This window comes from Salvelinus sp. IW2-2015, unplaced genomic scaffold, assembly GCF_002910315.2.
Source record: "Salvelinus sp. IW2-2015 unplaced genomic scaffold, ASM291031v2 Un_scaffold1287, whole genome shotgun sequence".
In the NCBI taxonomy this organism is placed as follows: domain Eukaryota; kingdom Metazoa; phylum Chordata; class Actinopteri; order Salmoniformes; family Salmonidae; genus Salvelinus; species Salvelinus sp. IW2-2015.
Window position 1 is genome coordinate 57,983 of NW_019942819.1, and position 21,739 is coordinate 79,721.

General features: G+C 44.5%; 1 protein-coding gene across 5 annotated transcripts in view; it reads left to right on the top strand.

Annotated features, from left to right (window-relative positions):
- LOC112070316 (mitogen-activated protein kinase kinase kinase 4) overlaps positions 1-21,739 on the top strand; it is a 70,624-nt gene that overhangs the window by 25,044 nt on the left and 23,841 nt on the right. For 3 of the 5 annotated variants that reach the window (XM_024137730.2, XM_024137732.2, XM_024137733.2), the window contains exons 2-14: positions 3,167-3,366; positions 3,670-4,271; positions 4,363-5,007; positions 5,274-5,795; positions 7,360-7,623; positions 7,844-7,996; positions 11,152-11,309; positions 11,462-11,578; positions 12,194-12,293; positions 12,546-12,629; positions 12,860-13,144; positions 13,546-13,695; positions 14,082-14,243. In XM_024137730.2, the coding sequence (XP_023993498.1) occupies positions 3,167-3,366; positions 3,670-4,271; positions 4,363-5,007; positions 5,274-5,795; positions 7,360-7,623; positions 7,844-7,996; positions 11,152-11,309; positions 11,462-11,578; positions 12,194-12,293; positions 12,546-12,629; positions 12,860-13,144; positions 13,546-13,695; positions 14,082-14,243 (3,442 nt within the window). The remainder of the gene's footprint in view (positions 1-3,166; positions 3,367-3,669; positions 4,272-4,362; positions 5,008-5,273; positions 5,796-7,359; positions 7,624-7,843; positions 7,997-11,151; positions 11,310-11,461; positions 11,579-12,193; positions 12,294-12,545; positions 12,630-12,859; positions 13,145-13,545; positions 13,696-14,081; positions 14,244-21,739) is intronic. The other 2 variants (XM_024137731.2, XM_070438915.1) reach the window with 1 other exon arrangement.

The following is a 21,739-nucleotide window of genomic DNA, read 5'->3' on the forward strand; positions in this document are numbered from 1 at the left end:
CCCTTAAAGGAAAATTCCACTTTTTAAGAGGTGTAATAGATTACTAAGGTGTAACACGTTTATTGAATACCATCTAACATGTCCAAGCAGGAATGCAGRATTTAAAATATCTTGATATATGCATCCTAATCCAGTGATTGTCATGAATTTTGGACAATGAATTTTGAATCATGAATTTTGGACAATTAGACTTTTTTGTTGTTATTTTACTGTCAAAATAGGGCTTTTTTTGTTCAATGCAGATACATTTTCCTTAATCTTTATGTGCACTAATAAGGCTTTTAAATACGGAGCGAGCGAAATTGCGCATCGGCCATCGCAAGTGCACTTGGTCTCCATTGTACATAATAAAAAATAAAAAAACATTTTCTTTGGGACATTACATTTAATCAAGGCCTAGAGGGGTGTGGTATATGGCCAATATACTATGGCTAAGGGTTGTTCTAAGGTGCAACGTGGAATGCCTGGAACATATACCATAAACCCTGAGGTGCCTTATTGCTATTATAAATTGGTTACCAATGTAATTAGAACAGTTAACAAGTAGTTTTGCATCATACCCGTGGCATATTGTCTTTATATACCACGTCTTTCAGAATTCAGGGCTTGAACCACCTGGTTTATAATTAGTTAGCAATCTAGCTAATGTGTTTTTGAGTTTMCACTTCCTCAGGTGGTGAATTAGGCCTAATTCAATTGGTGCTATCTTGACTGTAAAAAAGTATGCTTTGAGCTCAGTAATGATTGTTGAGAAATAAACATTATACCTACAGAAAGCTGAGACCTCTTCTTACGGCTGAGATCCCGTTAACGGGATCGACTTGACATCAGCCAGTGAAAGTGCAGGGCGCCAAATTCAAACAACAGAAATCTCATAATTAAAAATTTCCTCAAACATACAAGTTTTTACACAATTTTAAAGACAAACTTGTTGTTATCCCACCACAGTGTCCGATTCAAAAGGCTTTACGATAAAGCACACCATCTGATTATGTTAGGTCAGGCACTAGTCACAGAAAAAGCCAGCCATTTCCAGCCAAAGATAGGGTCAAAAAAGCAGAAATAGAGAGAAAATTAATCACTAACCTTTGATCTTAATCAGATGACACTCATACGACTTCAATGTTCACAATAACATGTATGTTTTGTTTCAATAAAGTTAATATTTATACCAAATCTTAGTTTACATTGCGCGCGTTATGTTCACTAATGTTTGCCTCAAAAATCCTGTGATTTTTGCAGAAGCGCCACATCAATTTACAGAAATACTCATCATAAATGTTGATGAAAATACAAGTGTTAATGCATGAAACTTTAGATCCACTTCTCCTTAAACTTCATATGGCTGCAATCCCGCTACGGGATCGATATGACAACAGCCAGTGATTGTGCAGGGCGCCATATTCAAACACAGAAATCTCATATTAAAAATTCTCAGACATTCATGTGTCTTATATAATTTTTAAAGGTAATCTTGTTGTTAATCCCACAAAGTGTCGATTTCAATTGGCTTTTCACCGAAAGCACTACAAACGATTATGTAGTCCACCACAAACCCAACAATAAGCACAGCCATTTTTCCAGCGAAATATAGCTTTCACAAAAACCAGAAATAGAGATAAAATTAATCATTAACCTTTGATTATCTTCATCAGATGACACTCATAGGACTTCATGTTACACAATACATGCATGTTTTGTTTGATTAAGTTCATATTTATATCAAAAAATCTGAGTTTACATTGGCGCGTTAGATTCACTAGTTGCAAAAACATAAAGTGATTTTGCATAGCCACATCGTTTCAACAGAAATACTGTGTCAGACTTTACTGAAAAATAAACCATGCAATAATCTGAGACAGAGCTCAGAACAATAGCCAAATTAGCCGCCATGTTGGACTCAACAGAAACCATAGAAACTTCAGAGTTTTCTATCCAAATCTACTAATAATATGCATATCTTAGCTTCTGGGCCTGAGTAGCAGGCAGTTTACTCTGGGCACCTTATTCATCCAAGCTACTCAATACTGCCCCCAGCCATAAGAAGTTAATGTGGATGACTAGTTGCATCCAAAGTAGTCCCCCCCAATTGTATTTTGAAATGTTCTACAATCACAAGGGGCACATGAGGGGGGATAGAGTGTGTGAGTCGTAATCATTACATTAGCAGAGCAAACACTTTTATTACACGGATCATGAGGATAATACTGTTTCACAAATTCAGGATTTTTATCCGCTAAAAAAATGGGACGTTTGAGGTGACCAGGTAGAATTTGCAGCTCGCACCAGTGTGACCATTTTAAAATGTTTTACTCGCACAGCCAAGCCAAAAGGTTGCATTTTTCGTTGTCTGTCTGACCATAGCCTACACATCATTGCTACTGTTGGGGGAGCTGAAGGAAGCAGCCAGCCAGTAAGKCTCCAGACATACATCTGATATGCTATAGCAAATATGGTGCCGTTCCCTATGTAGTGCAATAATAAGGAATATGGGGAAATATCAGACACCGTCATGTTTACCTTAGAGATGTGAACTATGAACACCCACCACAGTCCATTATCCTGTCTGTCTGGCCCTCTGTGGTCCTTCAGCCTTGGTTCTGTTGGAGGCAGTGAAGGCTGCATCCCGGCAGGCTCCAGGCTAGACGGACGTCCTAGTCAAACCACTCGTTATCAGTCAGATGTACCTAGAGCAGGTAGTCAGTCTGGCAGCAGCTGCAGTTAAAGGAATAGTTTGACATTTTGTAAATTAAGCCATTTGTCTACTACCCAAAGTCAGATGATCTCATGGATACCATTTGTATGTCTCTGTGTGCAGTTTGAAGGTAGTTTCGCGAGCCATTGCTAGCTAGCATTAGCACAATGACTGGAAGTCTATGGGAGCAGCTAGCATGCTACTATTTGCCAAAATCTCGCACTATCCCTTTAAGTGGAGAGCAAACCCACTGCATGAGAATAGATTGGCTGGCTGCCTGCCATGGATAGGCCTACACATGGATTGGATAAATAGGAAATCTTGCCAACTCTAGTAATGTACATATCATCAACTTTCAGAATTTTTCTCTCTGACCACACCCCTCATCTCCTCCATAGGATGTTTTCCGTTGAAGACACTAGATTTGTTTCCATAGAATCCCTACTAAACAACTCTACTCTTGTCCCGCAGGCAGGCCAATCCCTCAAAATATGGTTTGGTGCATCAGAACTGCGAGGTGGAAGAGTTGTGGGACAAGCGCAGCAAGGAAGAGGAAGCTCTGCACAGCACGTCTCCCCCCTGCACCCCCCGGCAGATGAAACGCATGTCGGGGAAACACCAGAAGAACCGCCAAGGTCAGGGAAGGTCGGCTAGACGCTCTCCTAACAAGGGTAAGTTAGGGGGTAAGATACGGTCAGACATAGCGAGGACAGGGGGGGTTGTGTGGTAAACATGTCAGGCAAACGCCAGAGGAACAGCCAGGGCAAGTCAACTGGACGCTCTCATAACAAGGGTAAGCGAGAAATAAACATTAGATAAACCCACTTTACCTGTTAGTGTAACTGCAACCAACATAGTGGCCYGCATTTGGAATGAGCCAGTAGCAGTGAGTAAAGGAACCATAACGTGGATTTTCTTGGTGGGTAAAGGTTCTAGAATTARTATTGATTTTCCACTCTCTGTCTGGATCTCAGCAGACAAGCAGACGTCCCCCTCCAGCCCATCCCAGCCCCAGAGAGAGAGGCAGCCCAACCCCAACAGGCTCAGAGAAGGAGCCGAGCGAGACAAAGACTCCCACCTCCAGCCCCCTGAGGCCGAGCAACATAACTACAAGTTGGGCAAGAAACAGACCGACCCTTCTGAGGGGATCCAAATAAACAAACAAGTAAAGAAACAAAGCGAGGATCAACAACACAGCTACAAACAGGGTCAAAAACAACGTGCCACCCTGCGTTCCAGCGAGAGAGACCACAAGAAGACCTTCCACGGTTCCTTCATGCTGAACCCGCTCACCAAGACCTCCAGCCCCTTCGGTGGAGGCTCAGCCCTCAACATGGACCCCAGGAAACCCTACCTGTCACTGGGCTGCGGCAGCGGCAAGCTCCTGGTCACTATGCCCCACCCCATGGCCCACCGCACCCACCGCCAGACTTCCCGTACAGACTGCCCTGCTGATAGACTCAAGTTCTTTGAGACGCTGAGGTTGTTATTGAAGCTGACATCCATGTCGTCCAAGAAGAAGGAGAAGGAGCAGCGCGGCCTGGAGAACTCAGCCTTCATGGCCCAGAACAATGACGTATTTATTCACTGACTTATTTACATATTTRTTTATTCACTTATTTCTGCATACTGGTGTATTTTTATCTCGCTYTCTCTCCAACACCCAGGTGGTGTGGCTGGAGCTCCAGGCGTGGCATGCCAGACGCTCCGTCAACGACCAGGACCTGTTCCTGTTCACAGCTCGTCAGGCCATCCCAGACATCATCCACGAGGTCCTCCACTTCAAGGTTGACTACCACAGCCTGAGCCCTAGCACCATAGGCGTTGGGCAACCTGGCCTGCGGACGGGGGTAGGAGTGGGAGTACCAGGAGCATCTCCAGACCAGGGGGCCCAGAGGACTCTAGTGTTCACAGAGTCAGGCTGTGGMGGTCCAGGCCAGGTGCCCAAGCAGAGGTCTCCAACCCAGGGCTCAGAGACTGTTTCTGGGGAGGAAGGGGACTCTAACCAGCCTGCTGCTGGTGGAGCTCCAGAGACTAACCACGCTGTTTCAGTTGACCCGTGGGGCTTCAGCGCCAACCCCTCCTCGGCAGTAGACGCAGCGGCCCCCCTGGGTTCCGGGGCGGGGTACAGGGAGCACCTCCAGCGCCAGCGGCTGGCCTTCGAGCAGGTTAAACGGGTGATGGAGCTGCTGGAGTCAGTAGAGGCTTTGTACCCGTCCCTGCAGACCCTCCAGAAGGACTATGAGAAGTACGCGGCCAGGGACTTCCAGGGCAGGGTGCAGGCACTCTGTCTTTGGCTCAACATCACACAGGTACGGTGAGGGATGGAGGAGGGTTTTACTGTATGCACATTCAAAGTAATACCAGAGCTGGGCAATGGGAACGGGATTGTCCTCTCAATGGCAAAGCAATCCCTTTTTTCTCTCTTCTGTGGTCCTAAGTGGCTCAGTTGGTAAAGCAGGGTGCTTGCAACACCAGGATCATGGGTTTGACCATTACGTCAAAATGTAACCAATAGGTGTGAAAAATGTTTGTATAAAAGCGTCTGGTAAGTTGCATATATTTGTTATTATATTAGGATCTGAACCAGAAGCTGCGTGTCATGGCCACTGTCCTCGGCCTCCGGGACCTCTCCCGTATCGGCTGGCCCGTCTTCGAGATCCCCTCGCCACGCTGTTCCCACGGCAATGACGACAAAGACGAGGATGAAGAAGACGAGGAGAACGACTCCACGGCAACCTTCATCGCCAGCGACAGCGACGGAGAGGACCGGGACCTAGTGGTGGAGGATGGGGGAACAGACGAGCCCCAAGGGATCGAGACGATGGGAGAGCTCTTCCCCTGTTTGACTCCTAAATTCCCCCACTTACTATCCGAAGACAAATTCCTCCCAGCGGCTGGGACTGGGACTATAGAGGTGGTATCAGGGGGAACAGGGACAGGGGGGATATACTGTCCCACAGCCATCTACAGACCCTTTGTAGATAAGGCCTTGAAACAGATGGGGCTGAGGAAACTGATCCTGAGGCTTCACAAGCTGATGGACCCCTCCCTCCAGAGGTCCCGGGCAGCCCTGCTCAGCCACATGCCTGCACAGGAGGTAAGCGAGCGAGAGCTGCCATATTGCTTTAATGTGGTTTTATACAGGAAAAGATTACATACGAGTAGGCTTTGATGGTATCCAGATTGTCATACCTTCATACTGACCTTGTGCCAAACCGGGATATTCGGCAATACTGGCACTGAACACGAGGCGCTATTTTCAAACCCAACTGATCTTCTGTTATCCGAAGGTTCGCAATGCTAACAAGTACATGTAAAATCACATAGAGAATGCTAACAAGCCCCATGCGAACATTTTCTACTGTCTCTGAACTAAAGTATTTGTAGGACAGACATCCCAGCTCATACAAGTAACTCAAAAATGCTACTCAGTTTGCTGCGCACACAAAACAAACATTAGACAGCAAGGCTCTTGATTCAGGAGGGGGTTCTCTGCTCTTACTAAGCGAAGCTTGATTTTGGAAGAAGCTAACCACTTCGCTAACTAGCTACTAAATTAGCAAACCAAATGCACAAACTAATGGACAACACTTAGGCTTCTACTTCCAGCTTATACATACTATATACATTTTACAATAGTTTTATTTTGTTTGGTGTTAGTCCTGGCCTTCCGCTAACCTTCATCTCTCCCATATATTTCTGTTGTCCATCCAGTTTGATGTCTATTTGTCATATWTTTTTTAACTGTGCTATTTCACAAAAGTTCTGAACCTATATACATTTTACCCACAGTACATTTTAGACAGATATCTTATCACCTGCCGCGTGCTGTACAACAGTGAGTGGCTCCGGTCTCTTGTCATTGTGTGCTTGTAAACAAACACCACGTGACTGGGGACTACTGGTAAGTTTCATAATTAAACATTGTGACCGGTGAAATGTGTAACACAATCGTCTTTATCTCCTAACACGTTGAACAAGTTGACTTCAGGTATTTACTTTGAAAGTAGATACAAATATTAAAATGTATTAAATACCGTTATGATGAAATGGGTTTCCATGGCCGAGCAGCCGCACACAAGCCTAAGATCACCATGCACAATGCATGTTATCCTAGCTAAGTGCTCTCTCAGCTGTGACTGGTCCATGTGTTATACTAGCTAAGTGCTCTCTCAGCTGTGACTGGTCCATGTGTTATACTAGCTAAGTGCTCTCTCAGCTGTGACTGGTCCATGTGTTATACTAGCTAAGTGCTCTCTGAGCTGTGACTGGTCCATGTGCAGAAACAGTGTGCACAAAACGCTATCCATAAACATTCAGGATGACTAAGGCACCTTCCCTGGAGCCCAAGGAGGGAAGGCTTGGTCTCTTCTCTCTATGAGGTGGTAAATTATCTGTGAAAGCAACAACGGTGTGCTGGTTGAAAAGCAAAGTTCACCACATACTCAACTTGTAAACAGCAAGAGATTTAGCAATGAATGTACACTGCTCTTGTTAGGGAGATTTTTGAGATTTTTTTCTTCTCAGTTGACCAGTTGAATACTCAAGAGGTTTGGAAACTGCATTCCACTATACTTACCTCATCCTCTCCTTCTCTGTAGTTTGTCGACATGCTAACCTGTCTGTATTGTGTGTTTTTGTATGCGTGTGTCTACCCCTAGTTCACAGACTTCCCAGACCCCATGCTGTACAGTGACTACCTACCAGAACTGTCCCGCCACCTGTCCTCCTGTAGTGCCCCCTGTGGCCCGGAGCTGGGGGCAGACCAGGTCTCTTGGGAGGAGCTGTTGGACATGGACCTACCCTCGTTCCGACCTGCCTTCTTGGTCCTGTGCCGGGTCCTGCTGAACGTGATACATGAGTGCCTTAAACTGAGAYTGGAACAGAGACCTGCAGGGGAGCCTTCACTGCTCAGCATCAAACAGGTCAGCAGGCACACTGATTTCTTTATTGACTGATTAACACTATTGGGCTGACCAGAACCTCAGATATTGTCCTTTTTAAAGCACAGTTCTATCATCTATGGTGGATGTGTAACCAGGCCAGCCTAGTATAGCTTGGCCTGCTCTGTTTGGCTCAGTAAGATGAAATGGTTAGGCTATATGTTGATGCCCATGCTAACCGGTGTCTCCATCTGTCCTGTAGTTGGTGCGTGAATGTAAGGAGGTGTTGAAAGGTGGTCTCCTGATGAAGCAGTATTACCAGTACATGCTGAGGCGGGTGGTCACAGACCCCCAGGGACTCCAGACCAACGCCAACATAGACGAGTTTGAGGACGACCTCCACAAGATGCTAGTGGTAAAACAGACCTACTGAGTTCGGATTAGGGTTTCCAGAAATCCTGGATGGAAGATTAGCATTAGCGTCCCACCTGGCCAACATCCGGTGAAATTGCATAGCGCAAATGTCAAATTACAGAAATATAAATATTTAAATTTCATGAAAATAGAAGTATTATACATCAAAATAAATTAATCCAGCCGCTGTGTCAGATTTCAAAAAGGCTTTACGGCGAAAGCACACCATGTGATTATCTGAGGACAGCTCCCCGCATACAAAACCATTTTTCAACCAGGCAGGTGCGACACGAAAGTCAGAAATAGCGATTTAATAAATGCCTTACCTTTTGAAGATCTTCTTCTGTTGGCACTCCAAAAGGTCCCAGTTACATCACAAATGGTCCTTTTGTTCGATAAAGTCCTTCTTTATATCCATAAAAACTCAGTTTAGCTGGCACGCTTCATTCAATAATCCACCTGTTTCCCTCCTTCAAAATGCATACAAAATGAATCCCAAACATTACCAATAAACTTATCCAAACAAGTCAAACATCATTTATAATCAAACCTCAGATACCCTAATACGTAAATAAACGATACAATTTAAGATGGAGAATAATATGTTCATTACCGGAGATTTTATTTTATTTATTTCACCTTTATTTAACCAGGTAGGCAAGTTGAGAACACGTTCTCATTTACAATTGCGACCTGGCCAAGATAAGCAAAGCAGTTTGACACATACAACAACACTGAGTTACACATGGAGTAAAAAAACATACAGTCAATAATACAGTAGAAGAATAAGTCTATATACAATGTGAGCAAGCGAGGTGAGATAAGGGAGGTGAAGGCAAAGAAAAGGCCATGGTGGCGAAGTAAATACAATATAGCAAGTAAAACACTGGAATGGTAGATTTGCAGATAAATAACAAAGAACACGCTTTCACCCATGCCATGGAAACACTACAGCCAAAATGGGAGCCACTTAGAAAAACTACAACTTCTAGCTCATTTTCCCAAAAAACAGCCTGAAACTCTTTTAAAGACTGTTGACATCTAGTGGAAGCCCTAGGAACTGCAATCTGGAAGGACTTTGCCTCATAAACATGAAAGCCATTGGAAACAGTCCAAATCTACCAATTTATATACATTTCCTAGCTTCTGGGCCTGAGTAACAGGCAGTTTACTTTGGGCACGCTTTTCATCCGGACGTGAAAATACCGCCCCCTACCCAAGAGAGGTTAAGAGTTCTTGAGGACAGGAATGATGATCATCTTAAAACGTGTGGATTACAGACTGTGACAAGGAGAGGTTGTCCCAGGTCTGGTAGAGCAGCATCATTGGGCAGATCACGGTTGGGTCTTCCTTTGTAATGCGTAATGGACTGTAGCCCCTGCCACATGAGGTGGGCGTCGGAGCCTGTGTAGTATGATTCCATGATGACTCTGCGGAGGTGATAGTGGGACTTCTTGTTCCTGTCCTCAGCCGTAGCATCTGGGTTGTCTACGATAGCTCTGTGTGCGGTAGCCCTGCTCTTTAGTTTAGCGCGTAGGAGTACATGATCTGATTTGGAGGATGAGGGAGGGCCTTACATGCTTGCTTGTTGGTAGAATAACAGTGGTCCAGGACTTTATCGCCCCTAGGGAATAGGGTGCCGTTTGGGACTCATCCAGATTAGAGGTGTACTGTATGAGAGGCTGTCTCTCTGGATAGCTGGCCAGTACCCAGGACTGAGGCTCAAAGGCATAGCTCCTGGTAAACCTGCTTGAGAACACTGTGTGCTGATTTCTGGTGTGAGTGTGTTTTAACCAACCACTACAAAGCTGAAGCAGCACATGGTAGGTAGGGGTGTGGCAGGAATTGATTACTTCTCAGGAATTTAGGCGGCAGAGTTTTCTTTCCTCGCTGTCGGTCTTTTTCTCTGAACAGACGGCCGGCCGGTAGTCGGATAAAAACCTGATAAAACACTATGTTCCTGAATTCCAAGAAGGCTCAGAACAACAGCACTGTCAGGGAAAAAGTTTAGTCTAGTCTACTGCCTGCTGCCAGCACTCAATGCTTTCCTTTAGGAATATCACAACCCTTCCCTGAAGAGCAGAGCATGGAGTGGGGCCTGCAGAGCATGGAGTGGGGCCTGCAGAGCATGGAGTGGGGCCTGCAGAGCATGGAGTGGGGCCTGCAGAGCATGGAGTGGGCCTGCAAGAGATGGGAGTGGGGCCTGCAGAGCATGGAGTGGGGCCTGCAGAGCATGGAGTGGGGCCTGCAGAGCATGGAGTGGGGCCTGCAGAGCATGGAGTGGGGCCAATACAATAAGAGTGAATGTATTCTCCAGTATCTCTGCCATCTGCTGACGAATACAGAGCAACACCACCAGATGCCTTAGGGAGGATGGTATACATTATAGGGGGAATTTGTGTTAGGATAATGATGGCGATATCACAAGCTAGGTTTATGTCCCAATTTGCGCCAGATTCATTCTGGTCGTCGCACATGCATGTTCTCTAGACAGTTGGCTGATAGAGTGGACACTGGACAGATTAGGGTATATGATGAGATTGATAAAAGCAAAATAGTTGTTACTTGGCAGCTACGCACCGATCTTCATGTAACTAGCATACTGATGAAGACCCTGAATTTTATTGGAAAGGAGCATCAGTCTCATCACTGTGCACTTTCACCATCCTGTAGCCTAAACTGCATGCTTTTCCAAGTAGCAATGGGAGGACCACACAACATAGCATCGCGGGACTACAAATTTACCTCTACATGGTTATTCTATCAACAAATGCGCAATAATTTGTTTCCACTGCAATTCGTCGCATAATAACATTTTACCAACACAAAAAGTTCCCACCATGTCAAACTAAGAAATTGTCTGTCGACATTTTATAAATTTGTAACGACACTTCCTGTTTCCATCAGAGCTGTCGTGATTTTTATTTTATTTTTATACAGCGTGACTTGACTGGCATAAAAACGGTGGACAATCATACGGTGGAGAAACCATGCAAAGCAACTGTTAAAACATACATTTACTCAAACTTGAGACGAAACTAACTGATGCATGCACCTTTTATCGAAATGAATAACATTGGAAATACACCTTCCTGCAGGTAGGCAAAAATATCCACTTACCTGATAATCACCACACATTCATCCCTCTGTCTGCAGGTGTACTTTGACTACATGCACAGCTGGATCCAGATGCTGCAGCAGCTTCCCCAGGCCTCACACAGCCTGAAGAACCTTCTAGAGGAGGAATGGGACTTTACCAAGGTCATCACCCCTTACATCAGAGGAGGGGAGGCTCAGTCTGGGAAACTCTTCTGGTTAGTGTTTGACTGATTCTGTTTCTTTGTTCTATTGTATCTCATGTTGAGTGTCTATACTTCTTGGAAGCATCCAACTTGCTCCCTCTTTTTAACATTGTGTTTAGTTATCTCCGCTTGGCTAAAGATCCCCTGCCTCTTCTCTCTCTCAGTGATATTGCTGGGATGCTGCTCAAGTCCACTGGGGACTTCCTGGACGCGGGCCTACAGAGGAGTGGTGATGAATTCTGGGAAAGTGCCGATGACAGTACAGTCTCAGATGAGATCAGGTATGTCTTGTTTTATGTTTTAGATGGTGGGAACTGCCAGGGACCTCATGATATGATATTATCACCATTCTTAGGTGCCAAAACAGTATGTATTGCAATTCTCACAATTTTAATGACATTTTATGTTCCAAACGTATTGCTCATTGTGCCTAGCACCCGTGCCATTAAATCCTCCAAACAACGGCTTCTTGGGGATTATCACCTAAATATGTACTGAACAAAAATATAAATGCATCAATTTCAAAGATTTTACTGGGTTATAGTTCATATGAGGAAATCAGTCAGTTTAAATAAATTGAATCAGGTCCTAATCTATGGATTTCACATGACTGGGCAGGGGTGCAGCCATGGGTGGGCCTTGGAATACATAGGCCCACCCACTTGGCAGCCAGGCCCAGCCTATAAGAATGTGTGTGTATATATTATACATGGTTAAATTTTTTTGGTGCAAATTGATACTTGGAGTCAAAGCATTGCTATAATATTGCGATATGTAACAATGGATTACCCCCCGTCACTATTAGATATGACCAACTGAATTCCTCACTGTTGGGTTAATAAAGTGAACTTGACATTCTAAGAGGCTAATGTTGAGCTGGTTTGTTGTCCTACTAGGCGGTCGGTAATCGAGACGAGCCGGTCACTCAAGGAACTGTTCCACGAGGCTAGAGAGAGGGCGTCCAAAGCTCTGGGCTTTGCCAAAATGCTCCGTAAGGTGAGAGAGAGAGCAGTTTTTGTTTTCCCCATTTTCTTCCTGCTTATTTTTACTTGGCAAATGYACAGATGTATTGTGTATGTAAGTAAATGTATGCTGTGTTTTTGGTTATGGCTCACTTGTAAAATAATAATAATAACAAATTTAAAAAAGGATAGCGATCTCAATGTGACTTCCCAGGTTAAATCTAGGAAGTATGAACATAAAATAATTGTGTATTTTGAGTGCTCTGACTCCCTCTCTCCACTACAGGACCTGGAGATTGCTGCAGACTTCAGCATTACCAGGGGGGTACCATGCCTCCTGGAGGCCCTCATGGAGAGAAACTATGTCAAGGTGCCTCAAATGACCCCTTTTGTTCCTTTTCACCCTCCGTGCTATTCACTCTGTGTTCTACAGAGGGTCTGGGTCAATCCATTTCAGGAAGTTTCCATTCCAGAACTAAACTGAAATTCCAATATTCATCATTGCTTTTTCAATGAAATTGCTATTTCGATGTACTTCCTGTATGTCCTTTCCCTTTTTGAAGGATGAAAATGCTAACCTGTCTGTCTGATTGTCTGCAGGTCCAGATCCCAGGGCTGGAGGAGCTGGAGGTGTTTGTCCCCGGTTCCCTGATGGACCAGCGGGCCCTCATCCTGCAACTTCTTAACGCTGCAGCTGGTAAGGACTGCAGTAAAGAGCCTGACGAGATGATGGCAGAGGATGAGGCCTACCTGCTGATGAGCAAGCACGGAGCAGGGGACTCACCTGGCGAGGCAGCCCAGGCTGCGGTGCAGTGGCAGTGGGACGGGGAGCTGGTCAAACTGGTGCCTCAGATGGAGACTGTGGACACTCTACGAGCCATGAAGGTCGGTTGGTGGGAATTCTGGGAACAGGGTTTATTAATCAATTTGCAGTGTAGCCATGACAAGGTATGTGTGATCCCWTCTCCCATTCTGAAGTAGATTATTAAGCCTGATTGCATGGGAACCTATATATAACAAAATATGTAGCTGCTTTGCACTAACTAACATTATACTGACAGATGTAAGAGAAGAGAGACTTATGACTTGACTCAAACTCAGCTGTTAGACTTGACTGTACTATGACTCGTCCTCAAGGAATTGAGACTTGACTCTGACTCTGTTAGACTTGAGACTACACACTCATCCTCAAAGACTTGATTGACACTGACTTGCCTAAAGTGATGAGCCGGCCCACCTGGTGGCCCAAAGGAATTGATTGATTGTTTTCTTAATATATTGATCAGGTGGAGAACCTGCTCCTGATAGTGATGCAATCAGCCCACCTGGTGGCCCAGCGTAAGGCCTTCCAGCAGAGCATGGATGACCTGCTCACCCTCCACAGGGAACAAACTTCCAGCCAGCCCCTCATCGCCCGCTCCCTGGAGCAACTCAAGGTACCATCCACTGTATTTATTTACATTGATCATGTACTGCTTTTCATTTCCCTGTTGTAAATAAATATTCACTTAAGCCCAGGTTTATTGAGCTGCTATTGGGTAAGTTCACAAATWACTTTGCACAAATGTCATGTTTATACTGCAGTGAGAGCTGTGAAAAAAAGTCATGCACATAACTGTTGTCTTATTCTACATCACATTGTTTTCAAAATCTGTTAGCTGTCTCTCTCCTCGACTAGATTCCTGTGTGTTGTGTCTGTGGTTGAAGCAGCCCTCATAAAGTGATGTATTTTTCCTTTTAGTTAGTGTGTTTTTGACTCCCTCTCTTACTCAGTATTTCTCTTTTTCTCTCCATCCCTCCCTTTTCTCTTGTCCTCCCACAGAACGAAGCCTTACAGCTGTGTATAAAGATCAACACAGCCATCGACCGGGTGGAGTACATGTTCACGTCAGAGTTTGAGGTGGAGGTGGAGGAGTCGGAGTCGGCCACACTACAGCAGTACTACAGAGAAGCCATGATACAGGGATACAACTTTGCCTTCGAGGTTAGATAATAATAGAGCATATTATAACAGTTGGGTTGATGAGGGTGGGTGTATGATAAGCAGTGTTGTAGCAGTCCAGTCTCCAGACACACAGTGTCTCGGTCTTGTCTMGGTGTCAGATACATTTGTACTCTGTCTTGGGACAGTGAGGACTCATCATTTTTTCCGGAGACCAGCGCAGTAAAAAACTCATAATTATCAGCTTCTGTTCAGTCAGCGCATAACCACTTCGCCAGGCTACATATTCTTAAAACATGAATACAGTATCTTAACAGCCTTTATAGCTATTATAGACAGGAGAGAGCAGTGGGGAACCGTAATAGGCCTTCAGTGGTGAACCTAATAGGCCTTCAGTGGTACTAATAGGCCTTCAGTGTGAACCTAATAGGCCTTCAGTGTGAACCTAATAGGCCTTCGTGGTACCTTAGACCTTCAGTGGTGAACCTATAGTGTGTAACATGTTGGTGATTCTGAAAAGACAGCAACATAATACTAGTGCACTTTTGTAAAACACAAACACGTTATAGGCAGGCCAGGGTGTAGCGGAGGTATAGGCAGGCCAGTGGTGTAGTGGGGGATAGGCAGGCCAGTGTGTAGTGGAGGGTATACGCAGGTCAGTGGTGTAGTGGAGGGTATACGCAGGCCAGTGGTGTAGTGGAGGGTATACGCAGGCCAGTGGTTGTGTGGAGGGTATAGGCAGGCCATGGTGTAGTGAGGGTATACGCAGGCCAGTGGTGTAGTGGAGGGTATACGCAGGCCAGTGGTGTAGTGGAGGTATAGGCAGGCCAGTGGTGTAGTGGAGGGTATAGGCAGGCCAGTGGTGTAGTGGAGGGTATAGGCAGGCCAGTGGTGTAGTGGAGGGTATACGGCAGTCATGTGTAGTGGAGGGTATACGCAGGCCAGTGGTGTAGTGGAGGGTATACGCAGGTCAGTGGTGTAGTGGAGGGTATACAGGCAGGAGGCCAGTGGTGTAGTGGAGGGTATACGCAGGCCAGTGGTGTAGTGGAGGGATACGCAGGCCAGTGTGTAGGGGGGGTATAGGAGGCAGTGGTGTAGGTGAGGGTATAGGCAGGCCAGGGGTGTAGTGGAGGGTATACGCAGGCCAGTGTGTAGTGGAGGGTATCGCAGGCCAGTGGTGTAGTGGAGGGTATAGGCAGGCCAGTGGCGTAGTGGAGGGTATAGCAGGCCAGTGGCGTAGGTGGAGGTATAGCAGGCATGGCGTAGTGGAGGGTTAGGCAGGCCAGTGGTAGTGGAGGTATAGGCAGGCCAGTGGTGTAGTGGAGGTATACCAGGCAGTGTGTAGTGGAGGTATAGGCAGGCCAGTGGTGTAGTGGAGGGTATACGCAGGCCAGTGGTGTAGTGGAGGGTATACACAGGTCAGGTATAAGCCATATACCTTATTTCAGTGGGCATTGCCTATACCCACTTCTTAATCCCTACTGATGTGTATCAAAGTAGTGTAGTGGAGGTATATGACTTATTAATGATATAGTACAATAGAGAAATCATGCACAAAGTAGCCTACACAATTGCAAAGCACATGAAATATATTAATATGCACACAGCCTAGTTTCAGCGGAATATCATCTGCAGACAGCAAGAGTATGCAGCTGTCAACTGGTTTTGGCATGGAACAGCTCACAGAATACTGACATCGGTAGCTGGTAGGGTAGGAAAGACATTTTAAATGTATGATATCGAACAGTAAATGCGACAATGGGTATGCAAACCAGGTATTGAAAAAGTTTAGTCCGAACTGTTGGTTAGTAGGCTATTTGTGATGCGTAATTGTCATCATGCACTGTTTGCATCAGGAGTGTGGACTGAGGCCCACCCACTGGGGAGACAGCCCCTGACAGGCCCACCCACTGGGGAGACAGCCCCTGACAGGCCCACCCACTGGGGAGACAGCCCCTGACAGGCCCACCCACTGGGGAGACAGCCCCTGACAGGCCCACCCACTGGGGAGACAGCCCCTGACAGGCCCACCCACTGGGGAGACAGCCCCTGACAGGCCCACCCACTGGGGAGACAGCCCCTGACAGGCCCACCCACTGGGGAGACAGCCCCTGACAGGCCCACCCACTGGGGAGACAGCCCCTGACAGGCCCACCCACTGGGGAGACAGCCCCTGACAGGCCCACCCACTGGGGAGACAGCCCCTGACAGGCCCACCCAATCAGATTGATGTGGTTTAAGCATGGTTGTTTCTTCTTCTACGAAAACAACAAAGTATGAAATCATAAAATTCTATAGGAAAACTCATTAAAAAAAACAGGAAACCATAGGATTTTTCACACAGGTTGTCTTTCCTTCACTGGACTTGCCAGTTGAGAACCTTTTTGCAAAATTAGAGTATACCCACGTCTCCAGCCCTACTGCATAGGGCCGATGGAAAGACAGGGTAAGCAGTCCATTCACTCAGACATAATGAGGCCAGTAGGTCCCAATCATAAGAATACAAAAACACAACCATTAAGCATTTCCCAATCTGAATGTACAACTRTTACTTCCCATTGCAATAAACATTTCACATTTAGCAAACAAAGTAACCGGTGACCTAAAGTTAAAAGTGCAACKGACAGCATTTAACTACTTTGCAGATATGAAACAAACAGCCAATCATCATATCAGTCAAAAATATCAAATTCACCGTTTATGCTACAAAACCAACTTTGTAATAGGTTCTATTTGACTCTGYGTTAYATGACGTACACTAAGGCATTGTTGGCAGAATAGATGGATGCAGTTTAATGCATGATATAATTCACCAATACATTTATTGGTAGTCCCAAAAATATTGCTATCAGGTTGTAAATCCCAGCTGGCCTGGTACATTGTTAGCTGCCTCCATTCAGGATGCACTGGTTCACTTTCAATGACTCAGTGTTCTGGACAAAAACGAACGAATGTAACTAAGGCTGGGAATGTCAATACAATCAAACTAGCAAGGTCAATGATCACAAGTCAGTCATAACGTGGCTTATAGGCTAGTGTATCTAATTTACGTAGCAACCTAAAAACACGGAGACTTTAGCTAGCTAGCTAGYTGCTAGGAGGATGTTATGCCAATGGAGGAGTGGGTGGGGATCTGACTTTTTTTCCCCTCATATCGTTTTTCGGTGAATATACACAGCTAGAGATGCAGGTGTCATTTGGTYAGCTAGCAAGAACAACAACTTTTATCTAGCTAGCATATCTCTTGCCTTTGCAAATTCACTCTACKAACCAGCTCTGCTAGGGCGAGTAAAATGAGCAGTGAGGTGTTCTCTCATTTGTCTGGAAGTAGCAAGCTAGCAAACTTTAGCCAGTTAGCTTGGGTGCTTGGTTGGAACAAGCATGCATTGGCAGGCAAGCTGCAGAAGGACGAGGCTGCTACAATTCCCCATTGTTTATCAGTGCAATTTTGACGGCCAACTAGCTGAAAAAGTTTGAGAGTTTATCTAATGTTCCTKCGTTAGATTTTAGCTCATCTTGCTCTGGCTAGCATTTGAGATTTTTTTAAATTTAACTTTTATTTAACTAGGCAAGTCGGTTAAGAACAAATTCTTATTTACAATGACGGCCTACCCCGGCCAAACCCTAACYCGGATGACGCTGGGCCAAATGTGCACCACCCTATGGGACTCCCAATCACGACCGTTTGTGATACAGCCTGGAATCGAACTAGGGTCTGTAGTGACGCCTCTAGCACTGAGATGTAGTGCCKTAGACCACTGCGCCACTCGGGAGTTGTTGCTCTTGTTGTTGTGTACAACTGAGGGAGAGAGAACCTACCTTTTCATGGTGGTTTGATCAATAGGACTGTAAAGTTCCCACATGTAAGAGACTCCGTTGGTGTTTACATTTTTTCAGAAATCATTCAGGTGTATTTTGTGGCTATGGGCGAATGCGTTCTAATGATCTGTTGCAACTGCCTGTAAACACACAGACCAGTTCAAAGTGAATGATGGCAGGCCTGTGTGGCAAATGGCTTGTTTGTATAAAGGCCAACTATATCTCTGATTGGCTATAGCGCACCGGTCTGTGTAGATTCTGGTCCTGGACACGACAGATGTTTTATTTCCTGCAGTGTCTATTAATTGTCTATATGCACGGCCGCTTTCACTCTATATTGCTATAAAATGTTCACAAATGCCTTTAGTATACGTAATTCCAAAACATTCTAAGAATCTATGAAAATAACCATTAAGTGGTCACTTGTCAGAAAATGTTTTAAAAAGTGTAATTCTTCCTGCGGGTGTATACGAACTGATTTAATAAGATTTCATGTTGCTAAAATGCAGTTTTTTCACTTTAAATGCATTTATTTTATTTAACCTTTATTTAACCAGTCAAGTCAGTTGAGAACAAATTCTTATTTACAATGACGACTTACTTGTAAAGCCCCCCGGCCAAACCCTCCCCTAACCCGGACGACGCTGGGCCAATTGTGCGCCACCCACATACAGTGCCTTCAGAAAGTATTCACACCCCTACACTTTTTCCACATTTTGTTGTTACAGCCTGAATTTAAAATGGATTAAATTGAGCTTTTTTTCCCACTGGCCTACACACAATACCCCTAATACCCTATAATGTCAAAGTGGAATTATGTTTTTAGAAATGTATACAAATTTATGAAAAGCTGAAATGTCTTGAGTCAAATAGTATTCAACCCCCCTTTGTTATGTCAAGCCTAAATACGTTCAGGAGTAAATATTTGCTTTACAAGTCCCATAATAAGTTGCACGGACTCACTCTGTGTTCAATAATAGTTTAACATTATATTTTAATGACTACCTCATCTCTGTACCCAGCACATACAGATAATTGTAAGGTACCTCTGTCGATTCAACCACAAAGACCAGGGAGGTTTTTCAATGCCTCGCAAAGAAGGGCACCTATTGGTAGATAGAAAATAAAAAAGAGCTGACATTGAATATCCCTTTGAACATGGTGAAGTTATTAATTACACTTTGGATGGTTTATCAATACACCCAGTAACTACAAAGATACAGGCGTTCTTCCTAACTCAGTTGCCGGAGAGGAACGAAACTACTCAGGTATTTTAATGGTGACTTTAAAACAGTTACAGTTTAATGGCTGTGATATGAGAACTGAGGATGGATCAACAACATTGTAGTTACTCCACAATACCAACTTAAATGACAGAGTGAAAAGAAGGAAGCCTGTACAGAATAGAAAATATTCCAAAACATGCATCCTGTTTGCAACAAGGCACCTAAGTAATTCTGCAAAAAAAWKTGGCAAAGCAATTCAATTTTGTCCTGAATACAAAGTGTTATCTTTGGGGCAAATCCGCCACATCACTGAGTACAACTCTCCATAATTTCAAGCATAATCAAATCTTCGTCCAGTTCGAGGGGAGTAATCGCTGTTCTGATATCCAGAAGCTCTTTTCCATATGTACAAAATAAGTTAAACAATGAGAAAAAACACAAAATAGCACAATTGGTTAGGAGCCTGTAAAACTGCAGCCATCTCCTCTGGTGCCATTCTATAGTGGTGGCTGCTTCATGTTATGAGTATGCTTGTAATCTTTAAGGACTGGTGAGTTTTTCAGGATAAAAAAAGAAACAGAATGGAGCTAAGCACTGACAAAATCCTAGAGGAAACCTGGTTGTCTGCTTTCCACCAGACACTGGGAGATGAATTCACCTTTCAGCAGGACAATAACCTGAAACACAAAGCTAAATCTACACTGGTTGCTTACCAAGAGACCAGTGAATGTTCCTGAGTGGCTGAGTTAAATTGGCTTGAAATATATGGCAAGACATGAAAATGTTTGTCTAGCAATGATCAACAACCAATTTGACAGAGATTTGAATAATATTTTTAAAGAATAATGGCAAATGTTGCACAATTCAGGTGTGGAAAGCTCTTAGAAAATTACCCAGAAAGACTTACAGCTGTAATCACTGCAATAGATGCATCTACAAAGTATTGACCTAGAACTGTGAATGCTAATGTAAATTAGATATTTCTGTATTTCATTTTCAATACATTTGGAAAAATTCTAAAAACATGCTTTCACTTTCTCATTACAGAGTATTGTGTGTAGATGGTTGAGAGAAAAAACTAAATTCAGGCTGTAACACAACAAAGTGGAATAAGTTGAGGGGTATGAATACTTTCTGAAGGCATTGTAAGTTATTTTGAAAGATGGCTGACAACAGCAAGTGCGCTGCAATTAAAAAACATTGTTCCACTCACCAAATGATAATTTGAAACAACTTCATGTTGAAAGTTATTCTTGAAAAGGGAGAAGCTAACAAATTTGCAACAACGTCCTCTTTGATAACACCGCTGCAGCCGCTGCAAACTAGACGACAAAAAAGCTAGCTAGCTAGACCACGCGAAAACAACTACTGCTCGCTATTGCGCAGTGACCTGTTGGCCTTCAAGAAGGCAGAAGTTTCCATAAGTTTTTGAAAAAAACGATCCCACCCATTAAGTCAAAATGTGATTGGTTGATTCCACTGTCACTCCAAACATTTGCCTTAATACAGCTGAATGACTGATGCCTTTATCTAGCTTCTGATGGCTTAGCCAATGGCTGACTTAACTAGATAGATTTTATCTCCCCAGAGACCAGCTGATTGGATCTTTTTTTGTCTTCAGTGTTAACCCTTTTCTTTCCAACAAAAAATGAGATTAAATCAGAACGTCATTGAAAATAATATAATAATCATCAGGCCCATTGATCCTCACTGTGTTTGGGTTAGTAATGTGTAGAGTGGCTCTATTTTACCTCAGCATGCATTTGTTCACTATTTGGAATGTGTGAAGAATCTGAAATATGAACACAGAAATACTGGACATTTTGATCTCTCATGGTGGTGATTTGGCAAAATTACAATCATGGTCTTGAAATGGACTCGCATTTTTCTGGTCTCGGACCCCTTGTCCCCCTCCCGGTCTTGACTCCGTATCACCCCCCCATTCCACAATCCGGTCTTGACTTGGACTCGCTCCGGTCTTGGTCTTGATGCCCGCTTTAGGTGATCTTGAACACAACACTGATGATAAGGATGCTAACTAGTACAGAGGGTGCTCTGGCTCAACTTTGCTTTTGAGGTTAGAGGCCAAGGGTCACTGCTGGAGTCAGGGGTTGTTTTGCTGCATGGTGTGGGGGGCAGGGTGGGCTAATGGTCAGTGTTATAGTTGGAACACTACCCCAGTACTCAGGGCGGGGCTAATGGTCTATGTCATAGTTGGAACACTACCCCAGTACTCATNTCTATGTCATAGTTGGAACACTACCCCAGTACTCATGGCAGGGCTAATGATCAGTGTTATAGTTGAAACAGTACTCAGGGCAGGGCTAATGATCAGTGTTATAGTTGGAACACTACCCCAGTACTCAGGGAGGGGCTAATGATCAGTGTTATAGTTGGAACACTACCCCAGTACTCAGGGCAGGGCTAATGATCAGTGTTATAGTTGGAACACTACCCCTGGCTAATGGTCAGTGTTATAGTTGGAACACTACC